Genomic DNA, 12,434 nt, shown 5'->3' with positions numbered 1-12,434 from the left:
GCGGAAGGTGCACGTGCCCATCGACCTGGGACCGGACCGCAGCTACGCACGGATGCACGCCAAGACCGTAGGATCCTACGCAGTGCCGTAGGGGACCGCACTGCCACTTCCCCGAAAATTAGGGACACTGTTGCTCCTGGGGTATCGGCGAGGACCATTCTCAACCGTCTCCATGAAGCTGGGCTACGGTCCCGCACACCGTTAGGCCGTCTTCCGCTCATGCCCCAACATCGTGCAGCCCGCCGCCATTGGTGTCGCGACAGGCGTGAATAGAGGGACGAATGGAGACGTGTCGTCTTCAGCGATGAGAGTCACTTCTGCCTTGGTGCCAATGATGGTCGTATGCGTGTTTGGCGCCGTGCAGGTGAGCGCCAGAATCAGGACTGCATGCGACCGAGGCACACAGGGCCAACACCCGGCATCATGGTGTGGGGAGCGATCTCCTACACTGGCCGTACACCTCTGGTGATCGTCGAGGGGACACTGAATAGTGCACGGTACATCCAAACCGTCATCGAACCCATTGTTCTACCATTCCTAGACCGGCAAGGGAAGTTGCTGTTCCAACAGGACAATGCACGTCCGCATGTATCCCGTGCCACCCAACATGCTCTAGAAGGTGTAAGTCAGCTACCCTGGCCAGCAAGATCTCCGGATCTGTCCCCCATTGAGCATGTTTGGGACTAGATGAAGCGTCGTCTCACGCGGTCTGCATGTCCAGCACGAACGCTGGTCCAACTGAGGCGCCAGGTGGAAATGGCATGGCAAGCCGTTCCACAGGACTACATCCAGCATCTCTACGATCGTCTCCATGGGAGAATAGCAGCCTGCATTGCTGCGAAAGGTGGATATACACTATACTAGTGCCGACATTGTGCATGCTCTGTTGCCTGTGTCTATGTGCCTGTGGTTCTGTCAGTGTGATCATGTGATGTATCTGACCCCAGGACTGTGTCAATAAAGTTTCCCCTTCCTGGGACAATGAATTCATGGTGTTCTTATTTCAATTTCCAGGAGTGTATTTCAGTTATGGACTGTATTTCTACAAATAATTCATCAAATAAATAAGCACAATCCTGAAAGTAATATAAACTTAGCTTGTACATTTAAATAGCTAATACTAATAAATAAATTGAATATCAGCTCTTCATTTCTGGTACTCACGTATTCAGTGACTGAGGGAATGGCACTATAAATATGACCTAAGACTTTCAGAAAGAAAACTGACATTTTATGGATCGGAGTGTGGAATGTCAGATCCCTTAATCGGGCAGGTAGGTTAGAAAATTTAAAAAGGAAAATGGATGGGTTAAAGTTAGATATAATGGGAATTAGTGAAGTTAGGTGGCAGGAGGAACAAGACGTTTGGTCAGATGAATACAGGGTTATAAATACAAAATCAAGCAGGGGTAATGCAGGAGTAGGTTTAATAATGAATAGGAAAATAGGAATGCGGGTAAGCTACTACAAACAGCATAGTGAACAAATTATTGTGGGCAAGATCGATACGAAGTCCACGCCTACCACAGTAGTACAAGTTTATATGTCAACTAGCTCTGCAGCTGAAATGGAAGAGAATGTAGATAATGATGAAATAGGAGATATGAAACAAGGCCCTGGGAGTAGATAACATTCCATTAGAACTGGTGACAGCCTTGGGAGAGCCAGGCCTAACAAAACGTTACCATCTAGTGAGCAAGATGTATGAGCAGGCGAAATATCCTCAGACTTCAAGAAGAATATAATAATTCCAATCCCAAAGAAAGCAGGTGTTCACAGATGTGAAAATTACCGAACTATCCGTTTAATAAGCCACAGCTGCAAAATACTACCACGAATTCTTTAAAGATAAATGGAAAAACTGGTAGAAGCCGACCTCGAGGAAGATCAGTTTGGATTCCGTAGAAATGCTGGAACACTTGAGGCAATACTGACCGTACGACTTACTTAAGAAAATAGATTAAGGAAAGGCAAACACACGTTTCTAGCATTTTTAGACTTAGAGAAAGCTTTTGACAATTTTTGCTGGAATACTCTCTTTCAAATTCTGAAGGTGACAGGGGTAAAATACAGGGAGCGAAAGGCTATTTACAATTTGTACAGAAACCAGATGGCAGTTATAAGAGTTGAGGGCATGAAAGGGAAGCAGTGGTTGGGAAGGGAGTGAGACAGGTTTGTAGCCTCTCCCCGATGTTATTCAATCTGTATATTGAGCAAGCAGTAAAGGAAACAAAAGAAAAATTCGGAGTAGGAATTAAAATCCATGGAGAAGAAATAAAAACTTTGAGGTTCGTTGATGACATTGTAATTCTGTCAGAGACAGCAAAGGACCTGGAAGTGCAGCTGAACGGAATGGACAGCGTCTTGAAACTAGGGTATAAGATGAACATCAACAAAAGCAAAACGAGGATAATGGTATGTAGTCGAATTAAATCGGGTGATGCTGCAGGAATTAGATTAGGAAATGAGATGCTCCCTATTTGAGGACCAAAATAACTGAGGTTGGTCGAAGTGGAGAGGATATAAAATGTAGACTGGCAATGGCAAGGAAAGTGTTTCTGAAGAAGAGAAATTAGGTTAACATCGAGTATAGATTTAAGTGTCAGGAAGTCGTTTCTTAAAGTATCTGTATGAAGTGTAGCCATGTACGGAAGTGAAACATGGAAAATAAATAGTTGAGACAAGAAGAGAATAGAAGCTTTCGAATTGTGGTGCTACAGAACAATGCTGAAGATTAGATGGGTAGATCACATAACTAATGAGGAAGTATTGAATAGGATTGGGGAGAAGAGAAGTTTGTGGCACAACATGACTAGAAGAAGGGATTGATCGGTAGGGTATGTGTTGAGGCATCAAGGGATCACCAATATAGTATTGGAAGGCAGTGTGGAGGGTAAAAATCATAGAGGGAGACCAAGAGATGAATACACTAAACAGATTCAGAAGGATGTAGGTTGCAGTAGGTACTGGGAGATGAAGAAGCTTGCACTGGATAGAGCAGCATTGAGAGCTGCAACAAACCTGTCTCTGGACTGACGACGACAACAACAACAACAACAACAACAAGTTTTCAGTGGGCTTCACTATTTTGATTGCTTTCATGATCTTAGCAAATACCTCCCAGGCACGTCATTTGAAAAATACAAATGAACATCGGAGATGCTTTTATGCCCTATTGCGTGTATCATTTATGTTTTTGTATTCTTTTAAATGTTCCTCTTATTTAAACACATTTTAGCAAAAGTATATTAAATGCTGTGAGTAGAGGTTTGCATCATTATCATAATCTTCTTCTTCTAAAGGTTATTTCTCGTTTTTTGTAACTACTGTTCTTATTTTGTGCTGTCATCTTCATTTCTTAATAATTTTGGCATTTTGATACTTTCAATAAATCTTTGACTCTTTTCTTTGTTTTACATTCTCTTGGTTCTCAAAAGTTTTCCCTTGAAAATGTGTGTTAAAACTTATTTTGTCTAAATAACTATTAAAAAAATTGTTTTCCTATTTTGGATAGCTGTTATGAGGTTTTGCTAATTGATTTCTTTCAAAACATCTTCATTCTTCCTTGTTAACCTTCTCCACCACTTCTAAGCACTTTCTGTTCATCTTCAATAGTGTCCTGCTCTGAAAGCCATATAGGTGCACACATAGGTGCACACTCCAGATGAATATATTGTCAGATTGGTTTTTGTTTCTTATAGTAAATGACATTTTCCCTACTAGTTGCCTTCTTTTATTGAAAGCATTTTTACTTGTCACATTCATTTTTCTGATTTCATGCTACATTTCTTCTCCTGTCCTTTTCATGTCAGGGTAACATTTCCACCCAGTGGGCTTGATTATTTTTTGGATACCACAGTGTACCACAATTAGTAGTGCAAAGTGACATGGCCTAAGGTACACAGTAATGGAATCAAAAACATTCCAGTAAAAATGGATCTGGAAATTAGCCACCTGCAAGATAATTGCAAATATATAATTACAAGATGCCACTGAATTTAGTATGAAATATTGTAAGTTATTTGAAATGTTAACTTTGTGATTAAATTTCCATCTAGCTGGCCTCAAATTTTACCCAAGACCTGCCTTAACAGAAAATACAATACTACTTAAGCATATGTGTTACCATTTACTGTACACTTGTACCTATTAACAGAAGTGTTCCATATGTTACCCCAAATCTGGTTGCAATACTGCACTCATCTCTGTAGCGAGTAGAAATTCTTTTAAACACCCCATTATCATTACATCCTTTTTAATCTGAGCACTTCTGTATTAGTTTTCCATTCTTATTGCTCTCTCTTGGTTCTTGTTGTTTTAAGTTACCCATCTTTCTCTGTGGATTATTCCTATTTTTCTGAGAATTTCAAACATGTTGTGCCGTTTTATGTTGTTGAACACTATTGCTAGATTGACAAATCCCAAGAAAGTGTCTTAATTTTTCATAAGTTTTGCCTTCTTTGTCAAGTGCAATGTCAGAGCTGCCTCCTTTCTGCTATTACCTTCCATAAAGCAAAACAGATCTATTAAATTGTGATCTGAGCCTACATCTGCTCCTGGGTAACCTTACAGTCCAGTATTGATGTTCAGAACCACTATATCTCCTTGATATAATCCAGCTGGTATCTTTCTGTATCTCTGATCTTGTTCATTTTTTCAAAAATTTATTTAATGTTGCTACAAGGCATTCTAATCCCCAATGATTATTAGACTTCCATTAACTTATACATTCTCACTTAGCCATTCAGAACCCTTTTATCTTCTGCTGGTGACATCAGCATGGCAACCTAAAGCATTGTGGTTGGTGTTTGTTTGCTGTTGACTCTGATGGGAATAACCCAATAACCCCTGTCATTGAATTGTTTCCAGTAACTCACTCCTCACCCTAACTTCCTACTCATAACAAATCCTACTCCATTATGCCATTTTCTGCTGCTGTTGAAATTCTCCTGTAAGTATCCACCCAGAAATAATAAGTTCTTTTCATTTCACTTCACTGAGTCCTAGTGTATCTAAAGTTTTGCCTTCTGCTGTTCAATCTGCACATGAGCAGAGATGGCATTTAATCAGAGGGTGAAAGTATATCAGAAACAAGACTGACTTACAACACTGCTATCCACAGTGAATATGAAGAAGGGTTAAAGGATCTGTAGAGTGAAGGAACTGTGAATAAACCAAAGAAAGAAAAAAGTAATGATGTGTAGCAGAAACAAAGCTAAATTGAAACTTTGCATTCCTATTTTCAGTTTTTATAGCTCCCTTGCCACATTCAGACTTCCGACACTTCACTTTCTGACTTATAGAATGTTATCATTTTTCAGCTTTTTCAATCATTTTCCCCGGGTACCTTCCCCTTGGCAGTACCATCCCAGAGATTGTAATGGGGATTAATTCAGTGTCTTTTGCTAATGGAGAGATCATCTTGGCATGTATTCAAGTAAATGTCACATTATTTTGGATACATGTTATATTTTTTTAATATAAAGGTTTCTGTTGCCTTCTGCATCCTCATGTTTTTGGCCATTGATAATTATTCCCACTGTAGGAGCAGTTTTCACTCCAAAGACAATATGGTGTTCCAAACCTGTATCTGCATCTCTGCTCCCTGTGAGAACCCTGCTGACAAGAATGAGGGTGACTCCTTGTACTGGAAGTCTTTGTTCACCATTACAGATTATTTTTATTCAGTATCTTAGCTGTGGCTGATACTGAACCCAGGACACAGGAAGTTTTCATTAGTAGTCTGTCTAGGCCATCCGTTGACTGTAATTATGGTGCCTAAATAACAAATTAATAAGTTTTTAATATTTTTGTATTTTATTTTTTCTACTGCAACAATGACCAACAATTCTCTCTCACAATTTATAAGATACTATATTTGTTATATACATAATTTGTGTCTTTGCACTTGTTCATTTTTCTCTGTTACAAAGTTCATATCTTCGTAAGCAAAAATTGAGTGGTGTTGTTGTGATAAAACTCAGTGCATAAAGTATTTTGGGCAGGTGGTAACTAAATCTCTACTTTTGGACTTTGCTTAACTGTAAGGCTGTCCCTTGAATGAATGTTATTCTAGTTGAGAGAGTATTTATGTTGTTATTTGAATTAAATGTTTTCACAATATTTAAAAATGCCTCCCTGTTTACACGTTCAGTAAGAAAGTCAGTGTTCAGTTCCCTACATGTAACATTTAGTTACTAGCCCCATAGGTTTTGTGGGAGAACTTCTGTGAAATTTGGAAGATAAGAGGTGAGGTACTGGCAGAAGAAAAGCTGTGAGAATGGGTTCTAAATAGTCCTTCGGTAGCTCAGTTGTTAGTGCACTTGCCCCTTACAGACAAAGGTCCTGCTTTCGAATCCCAGTCAGGTGCACAATTTTAATCTGCGAAGGAGTTTCAGATTTGCTATCTCCCATTTGGATCACACACATAATCTTACATTTCGTTCAACTTACTCAAACAGGCAACCTATTCAGTGTACAAATATGGCATTGGTATCTATGTGCTCTGAAAATGTTACCCTGTGTTTTCATTTTAATTTTCTTTGCAGCAACAACTTATTAAGTCAGTATACTGACAGTTTACATACATGTATACTGTGATGTTACTGAATTTTTGACATGTGAGAAACTGTTTTGTGTACGTTAGGTGAAAACCTTGTTAATATGAAATCTTAAGAATACATTTTCAACCTTTCCAACCAGAACTCAGTCAGAGTTTTCTAACACAAAATAATTTCAGTTAACTTTGCTCGTCAAGTACTAAGTGGTTGCTCGTAAGGTTTCACCGTGAGAAATAGGTCACTAGGTTTATAAATAACCTGTTATTAACTTTTGTATCTATGTGCTTATTTCTAACATAACAAAAACTGACAAATCAATTTTTGAAAATATAGTGTAATTAAATACATAAAAAATATGGAAATGTGTAAGCTTTTGGAGCCAGTAGCTCCTGCTTTTGGTAGAAGTGTGTAAGGGAAAGGATGAAGGAGGAAATAGGGAGAGTTACAAAAAAGTTGCCCAGAACCTGTGTCAAGGGAGACTTAACTGGACATGACAAGAAGGAAAGGCTGATTGGTAGTGCCTCCACTTGATGAGATTTGAAAACTTGAGACCTTTTTTTAAAAAAATAAAAATAAATAAATAACCATCATGCAAGAGTGAATAAGAGCAGTAAGCTGAGTGCATTATACATAGATGGGGTGGGCATAGGCGGATAAACAAGTCAGAAAATAAAATATTGTAGAAAAACAAAAGGTAGCAAAGAAAAAGAATGTGATTCTTCAACTTCTCTCAGCATATTTCTTGCTCGAACAGTCCATGGGTGTTCTGCCGGTCCATAGTGTCCAACGGGCGCAGTATTTCGGCGATCAGGCATGTCACCATCGTCAGGTGCGCTTACGAACTGAGCTCCTGAGGGCGGGTGGCCGTCGTAAATCCCCATCCCCTTCCCCCTCGAGGCGTTCTCTCCGCAGTCTGCACCTGTGGCTGTGCATCGGCGGTCGCTGAGAGGCTGACGTCGGCGTCTGTGGTGACGTCGTTGTAACTGCCTCATCTACCCTGGTCACTTGTTCATTTTCTTTGCTGAGCCTCTTTTTAATTAAACTCAGTGCTGGTTCCCATGCCTTGCTGAGGTTATAGCTGCAATCTCCATTGATGAGTCCATCCCTGGTACGAATTTCGATAGCCTCTCTAATGATGCTGTTCCAGTATTTAGATGTCTGTGCCAATACCCTGGTGTGCTGGTAGTCCATTTCATGATTTTCGGACAAACAGTGCTCTGCAACTGCCGACTCGTTGGGGTACATAAGTCGAGTATGCCTCTGATGTTCTCGGCAACGATCTTCCATAGTGCGCACTGTCTGTCCAATGTAAGTTTTCCCACACTCACAGGGAATCTGGTATATGCCAGCCTTCCACAAATCGAGATCGTCTTTAATGCTTCCGAATAATGCTTGTGTTTTATTGGGCAAATATTGAGAAAACACCGAGTAGGAACTATCTTTTGTCCGAAAATCACAAAATGGACTACCAACATACCAGTGTCCTGGCACAGACATCTAAATACTGGGATGGCGTTGTTAGACAGGCTATCAAAATTCATACGAGGGACAGACTCATCAACAGAGATTGCTGCTATAACCTCAGCAAGGCATGGGAACCAGCACCGATTCTAATTAAAAAGAGGCTCAGCAAAGAAAATGAACAAGTGACCAGGACGGACGAGGAAGTTACATCGACGCCACCACAGAGGCCGACGCGAGCCTCTCGGTGACCGCCGACACGCGGCCACCATAACGGACCGCGGAGAGAACACCTCGCAGGGGAAGGGGATTTAGGATGACCGCCCGCCCTCAGGAGCTCAGTTCGTCAGCGCACCTGACGATGGCGACTTGTCTGATCCCCGAAATATTGTGCCCATTGGACACTATGGACTGGCAGTATACCTGTGGAATGTTCAAGCAAGAAAAGGAATAGTTGTTGAAAAGAAATACAGTAATTTTCCTTCATCCCTCTTCCTTTTCCTTCAACCCTTCTGCCAGAAGAAGGAGCCACTGGCTCTGAAAGCTTGTGATTTTCCATAACTTTTATATGTGTTTTCTCCGGCAACCAAATGGTGAGTAGATTCTTTATGTACCCACATTTTATTATATTTCCAACACTTATTTTTTTCTTTGATATATTAGCCTTTCATGGCAATCATTCCTTCTTATATAATCCTCTTATCATTCTTATGTGTATTTCAAATTGACGTCTGTTTTCAACCTTTTATGCTAGTTTCTTCATTTATTTATCTAGACTACCTATTATTAACTATCTTGCCTACATTTATTTCGTAGTAAGAATTTCCGCACACTTAGTCAGATCCCTTGTTATTTACAAATTTTCATGTAACAAACAATGGAAACTCCAGGTAGGAATGTCAACAATGTGGGAAATGACAGATTGCTACTTACCGTAAAGAAGACATGTTAAGTTGCAGACAGGCACAATTAATAGTCTCTCACATATAACATTTTGTGTATAGTTCACTATACACTGCAGGACCTTCTCCAGATTGTCTTTCACTGGTTTACTTGTGAAATTAACACCATTTATCCTGCTCATGTCTTACCTTGCTTCTATGCAATTCACATTTTTGGTGTGTTTGTTTTTTGCCAAACTGTGATGAATGCAGATATTCTTTTGTTGATTTAGTTGTGGAATTAACCCATTTTTCCTTCAAGCCACTTGTCTTGCTTCTGTGCAATTCTTTAAAATTTTTTGTGGGTTTGTTTTCTGCCAAACTACACTGAACAACTGTTACTGGCATCTCCTGCATTACTTTATTTTTCCAATATAGCAGATTCCATTTTCTCTAATGACTTGCCTCCTCAGTTTACCCTGTCTAGAAGCTTTTGTCATTTTCACTTCTTTTTAATGAGCTTTCTGAATCATGATTTATTGTTGTAATATTTTCCTATCACATTTTCCAGTTTTCTCATGAGAAACTCTCAGCTCTTCTCACCTCCTCATTACTTTGTCTTATTAATTGTATGTTCTCATGATTTTCTTTGAACTGTTCTACATTTTGTTCAGTTTGCCCTATTTTTTTCCTTCCTTGTCTTCCTCTTTTTCTAATTTTTGTGCTCTGCTTCTAATACTTCAGACTCTTCTCATAGGCAATAATGAATCCTATCACATATTATGTTTGGTCCTTTCAACAACATGCTTTTGCACTGTCTAAACTAAGGTCTCACATTCTGTGTCTTGAAACCTGCTTGTCTCTGGAAGTTACCCCCCAAAAGCCTAACATCAAAAGCCCTCTTTCTAGATGTGATTCAACTCTTCAACAGCCCATTTTACAGTTTGAAATACAGCAATCTCTTGCACCTACCTAACAAATCTGTAACTAAATATCTCGTCCGCCAATTGCCACTCCAACCGACTTATCTCCTTCTATAAAATCGTGCAGTTATCTTCCCCTCATGTTTCCTTGGATTTTATCATCTGCAAAGCCAAGAGAAAATTGCAACAACAGAGTTCATCTCAAAAAGCTATTACTACTTTCTCCTAAACTACCTCAAAATTGATGTTTTTATTCCTGTACAGCTCCAACTCCCAAATGAACCACACCAATATCCACTATTCCTCTCCTACACACCGAGCTTGGCCAACTCCCACCCCATTATCCATTTTGATGGAAAGTATTGACATTGTTCCTGTACCTGTATCATCTGTCCAGCCCTGCTTGACAACTTGATGAGAATAGACCAACATTTTTTCAAGTCACACCACTTCTTCAATATTCAGGCCATAGATCTGCCTTAAAAATCAGTATTGCCTTACAGCCATATACGCGCTCTTGATAACACCTGACAGCCACAGAAATACCCACAGCGTTATCCTAGGTAGTGCAAAACTGTGAATAATAATGTATGATTGCCCTGAAAGAGACCTTATTCTTTAAGAACAACCTATAACTTGCCATGTGTAGGATGTTCCTTTCTATGAGAATAATAATGAAATGACACAAATCACTTCTTCAGCATATCAATCTATATTGGTAATTCATTTATTCCTACACTGATTCCTTCCCAGAGTTTCAAGCTTTGATGTTTTTCCAGATCCATTATCTTTTGTGAATATTTCCTTACCAAGCTCCATAAAAATATTTCTGTTTATATTCAAAGCTTCTGCAGCCCCTTTGAGTACCTTGTTAATGGAGAGCAGCCAGCCGCCACTGAGTTTTCAGTCTGAAAATAGTCAAGTAACATGCAAAATATTTCTCTTGACTGACCTTGTATGAGAATCCCGTGCCCAAGAGAATGACATCAAACTTTTCCACTCATTACTTTCTTTCTGACATTGTTTAGTACTACACTAAATAACAACAAAACAAATAAGATAATAAATCATGGAACCATATAAATGGAAAAAAAAACTCATGTTGTGGGACACCTGGCTGCCTCAAACTAAAGCATAGTGCAAGTGAGAAGTGTTGTGGTGGTGGGGGTAAAAGTTTGATAACCTCATGTGTCTGCTGTGGCTGTAGGTGCTGTGAGATTGGCATAATGTATGCTATACTTCCCACGTGGGCTTTTCCCCTACTACTTCATCACAGTAGTCAACTCTAAAGTACTTTTGAACAAGCTATAATATCCATAATTGCCTTTATTATCTTCTGACTTTTCCATGTATGTACTGCAACAATCATGTGGCATGTACAAATTGTTTCTAACTTTATATAAATATTTTGAACTGTATGAGAAATAGTCATTAGCTGCTTCACATTAATTTAAATATTTCAATAACTTATTGATTTTATGATTGCAGAATCAGACCCGTGGGCTTCTGGGAAATTGGAGTTTTGATGTAGAAGATGAATTCACATTGCCTGATGGCCTGGTTGTAAATCCAAGCACAAATATCAATAACTTTGAAAGGGTGCACAAGGACTTTGGAATTAAATGTGAGTTTCCACAATATTTTACTAGCTATGTGAGTAAATGGGACTACTGTATAAACAAACAAAGAAACACACACACACACACACACAAAATAAGGATGTAATGCTTGACTGTACAATGAAATTACATATGCACAGTAATATTACTAAATGTGGACAAACTGCAGGTAATGATCCCGCAGTAGAGAAGGAGCAAAGAAGGTCATTTGGACGTACAGCCAGAAATGTATGTCGTTTATTATACAGTGTGTTTAATAGACTCATCATGCCTGCACAGTACAATCAAGTGCATGCTGTGCTGTGATGAGACCAGATCTAGACAAACTCTCAGCTTGCACGACCACAACCTGCACACTTTCAGATGTGCCATCCTGCACCAGAATGACATCACAGGCAGCATCAATGCCTAATTCCAGTGTCTGCACACTGGGATGTGTTCCACAGTAATGACTTCTTTCAAGTGCCCCGATGGGTAGAAACCTAAAGGGTTGAGGTGCGGTCACTCGGCGGGCCAGGTGACTGGACCATTTCATCCAAACCATCAACCAGGCTAGATGTTATCAACATGACTCTGCATGAAGATGCAGAAGTGAACTGGAGCACAATCATGTAGCAGCCACATTATCATTTGTACCACCAAAGGCATATCTTCCAATAGGGGAGGCAGAGTCACTGCCAGGAAATGCAGATATGCATTGCCTGTGAGGCATGGCAGGATGACTGTTTCCATATATTGGTCACCAGTAATGCTCACTCATACACTTAGGTTGAACCACTGCTGACTTTACCACCACCATACCATTGGATACCCTATAGCCCACAGGTGGGTATTGTAAAGCTTGGCAGTACTACTTCTTGTGAAGATAGCATCATCTATGAGTTGGGTGGATGACAGAAATCCCAACACTGTGATGTCCTTTGTGATGAACCAGCAACAAAACCATTGCTGCAGAATAGTAGTGCAGCAATAAAACAAACAAGAGAATAA

At 39.7% G+C, this 12,434-nt stretch overlaps 1 protein-coding gene across 2 annotated transcripts in view; it reads left to right on the top strand.

The window, feature by feature from the left end:
* The window catches only part of LOC126282127 (protein mesh), a 272,702-nt gene that overhangs the window by 200,083 nt on the left and 60,185 nt on the right, over positions 1 to 12,434 (top strand). For both annotated transcript variants that reach the window (XM_049981598.1, XM_049981597.1), the window contains exon 16: positions 11,314 to 11,449. In XM_049981598.1, the coding sequence (XP_049837555.1) occupies positions 11,314 to 11,449 (136 nt within the window). The remainder of the gene's footprint in view (positions 1 to 11,313; positions 11,450 to 12,434) is intronic.

The sequence above is a fragment of the Schistocerca gregaria genome, chromosome 7, assembly GCF_023897955.1.
Source record: "Schistocerca gregaria isolate iqSchGreg1 chromosome 7, iqSchGreg1.2, whole genome shotgun sequence".
NCBI classification, from domain to species: Eukaryota; Metazoa; Arthropoda; class Insecta; order Orthoptera; family Acrididae; genus Schistocerca; species Schistocerca gregaria.
This window is presented reverse-complemented; position numbering and strand designations above follow the sequence as displayed.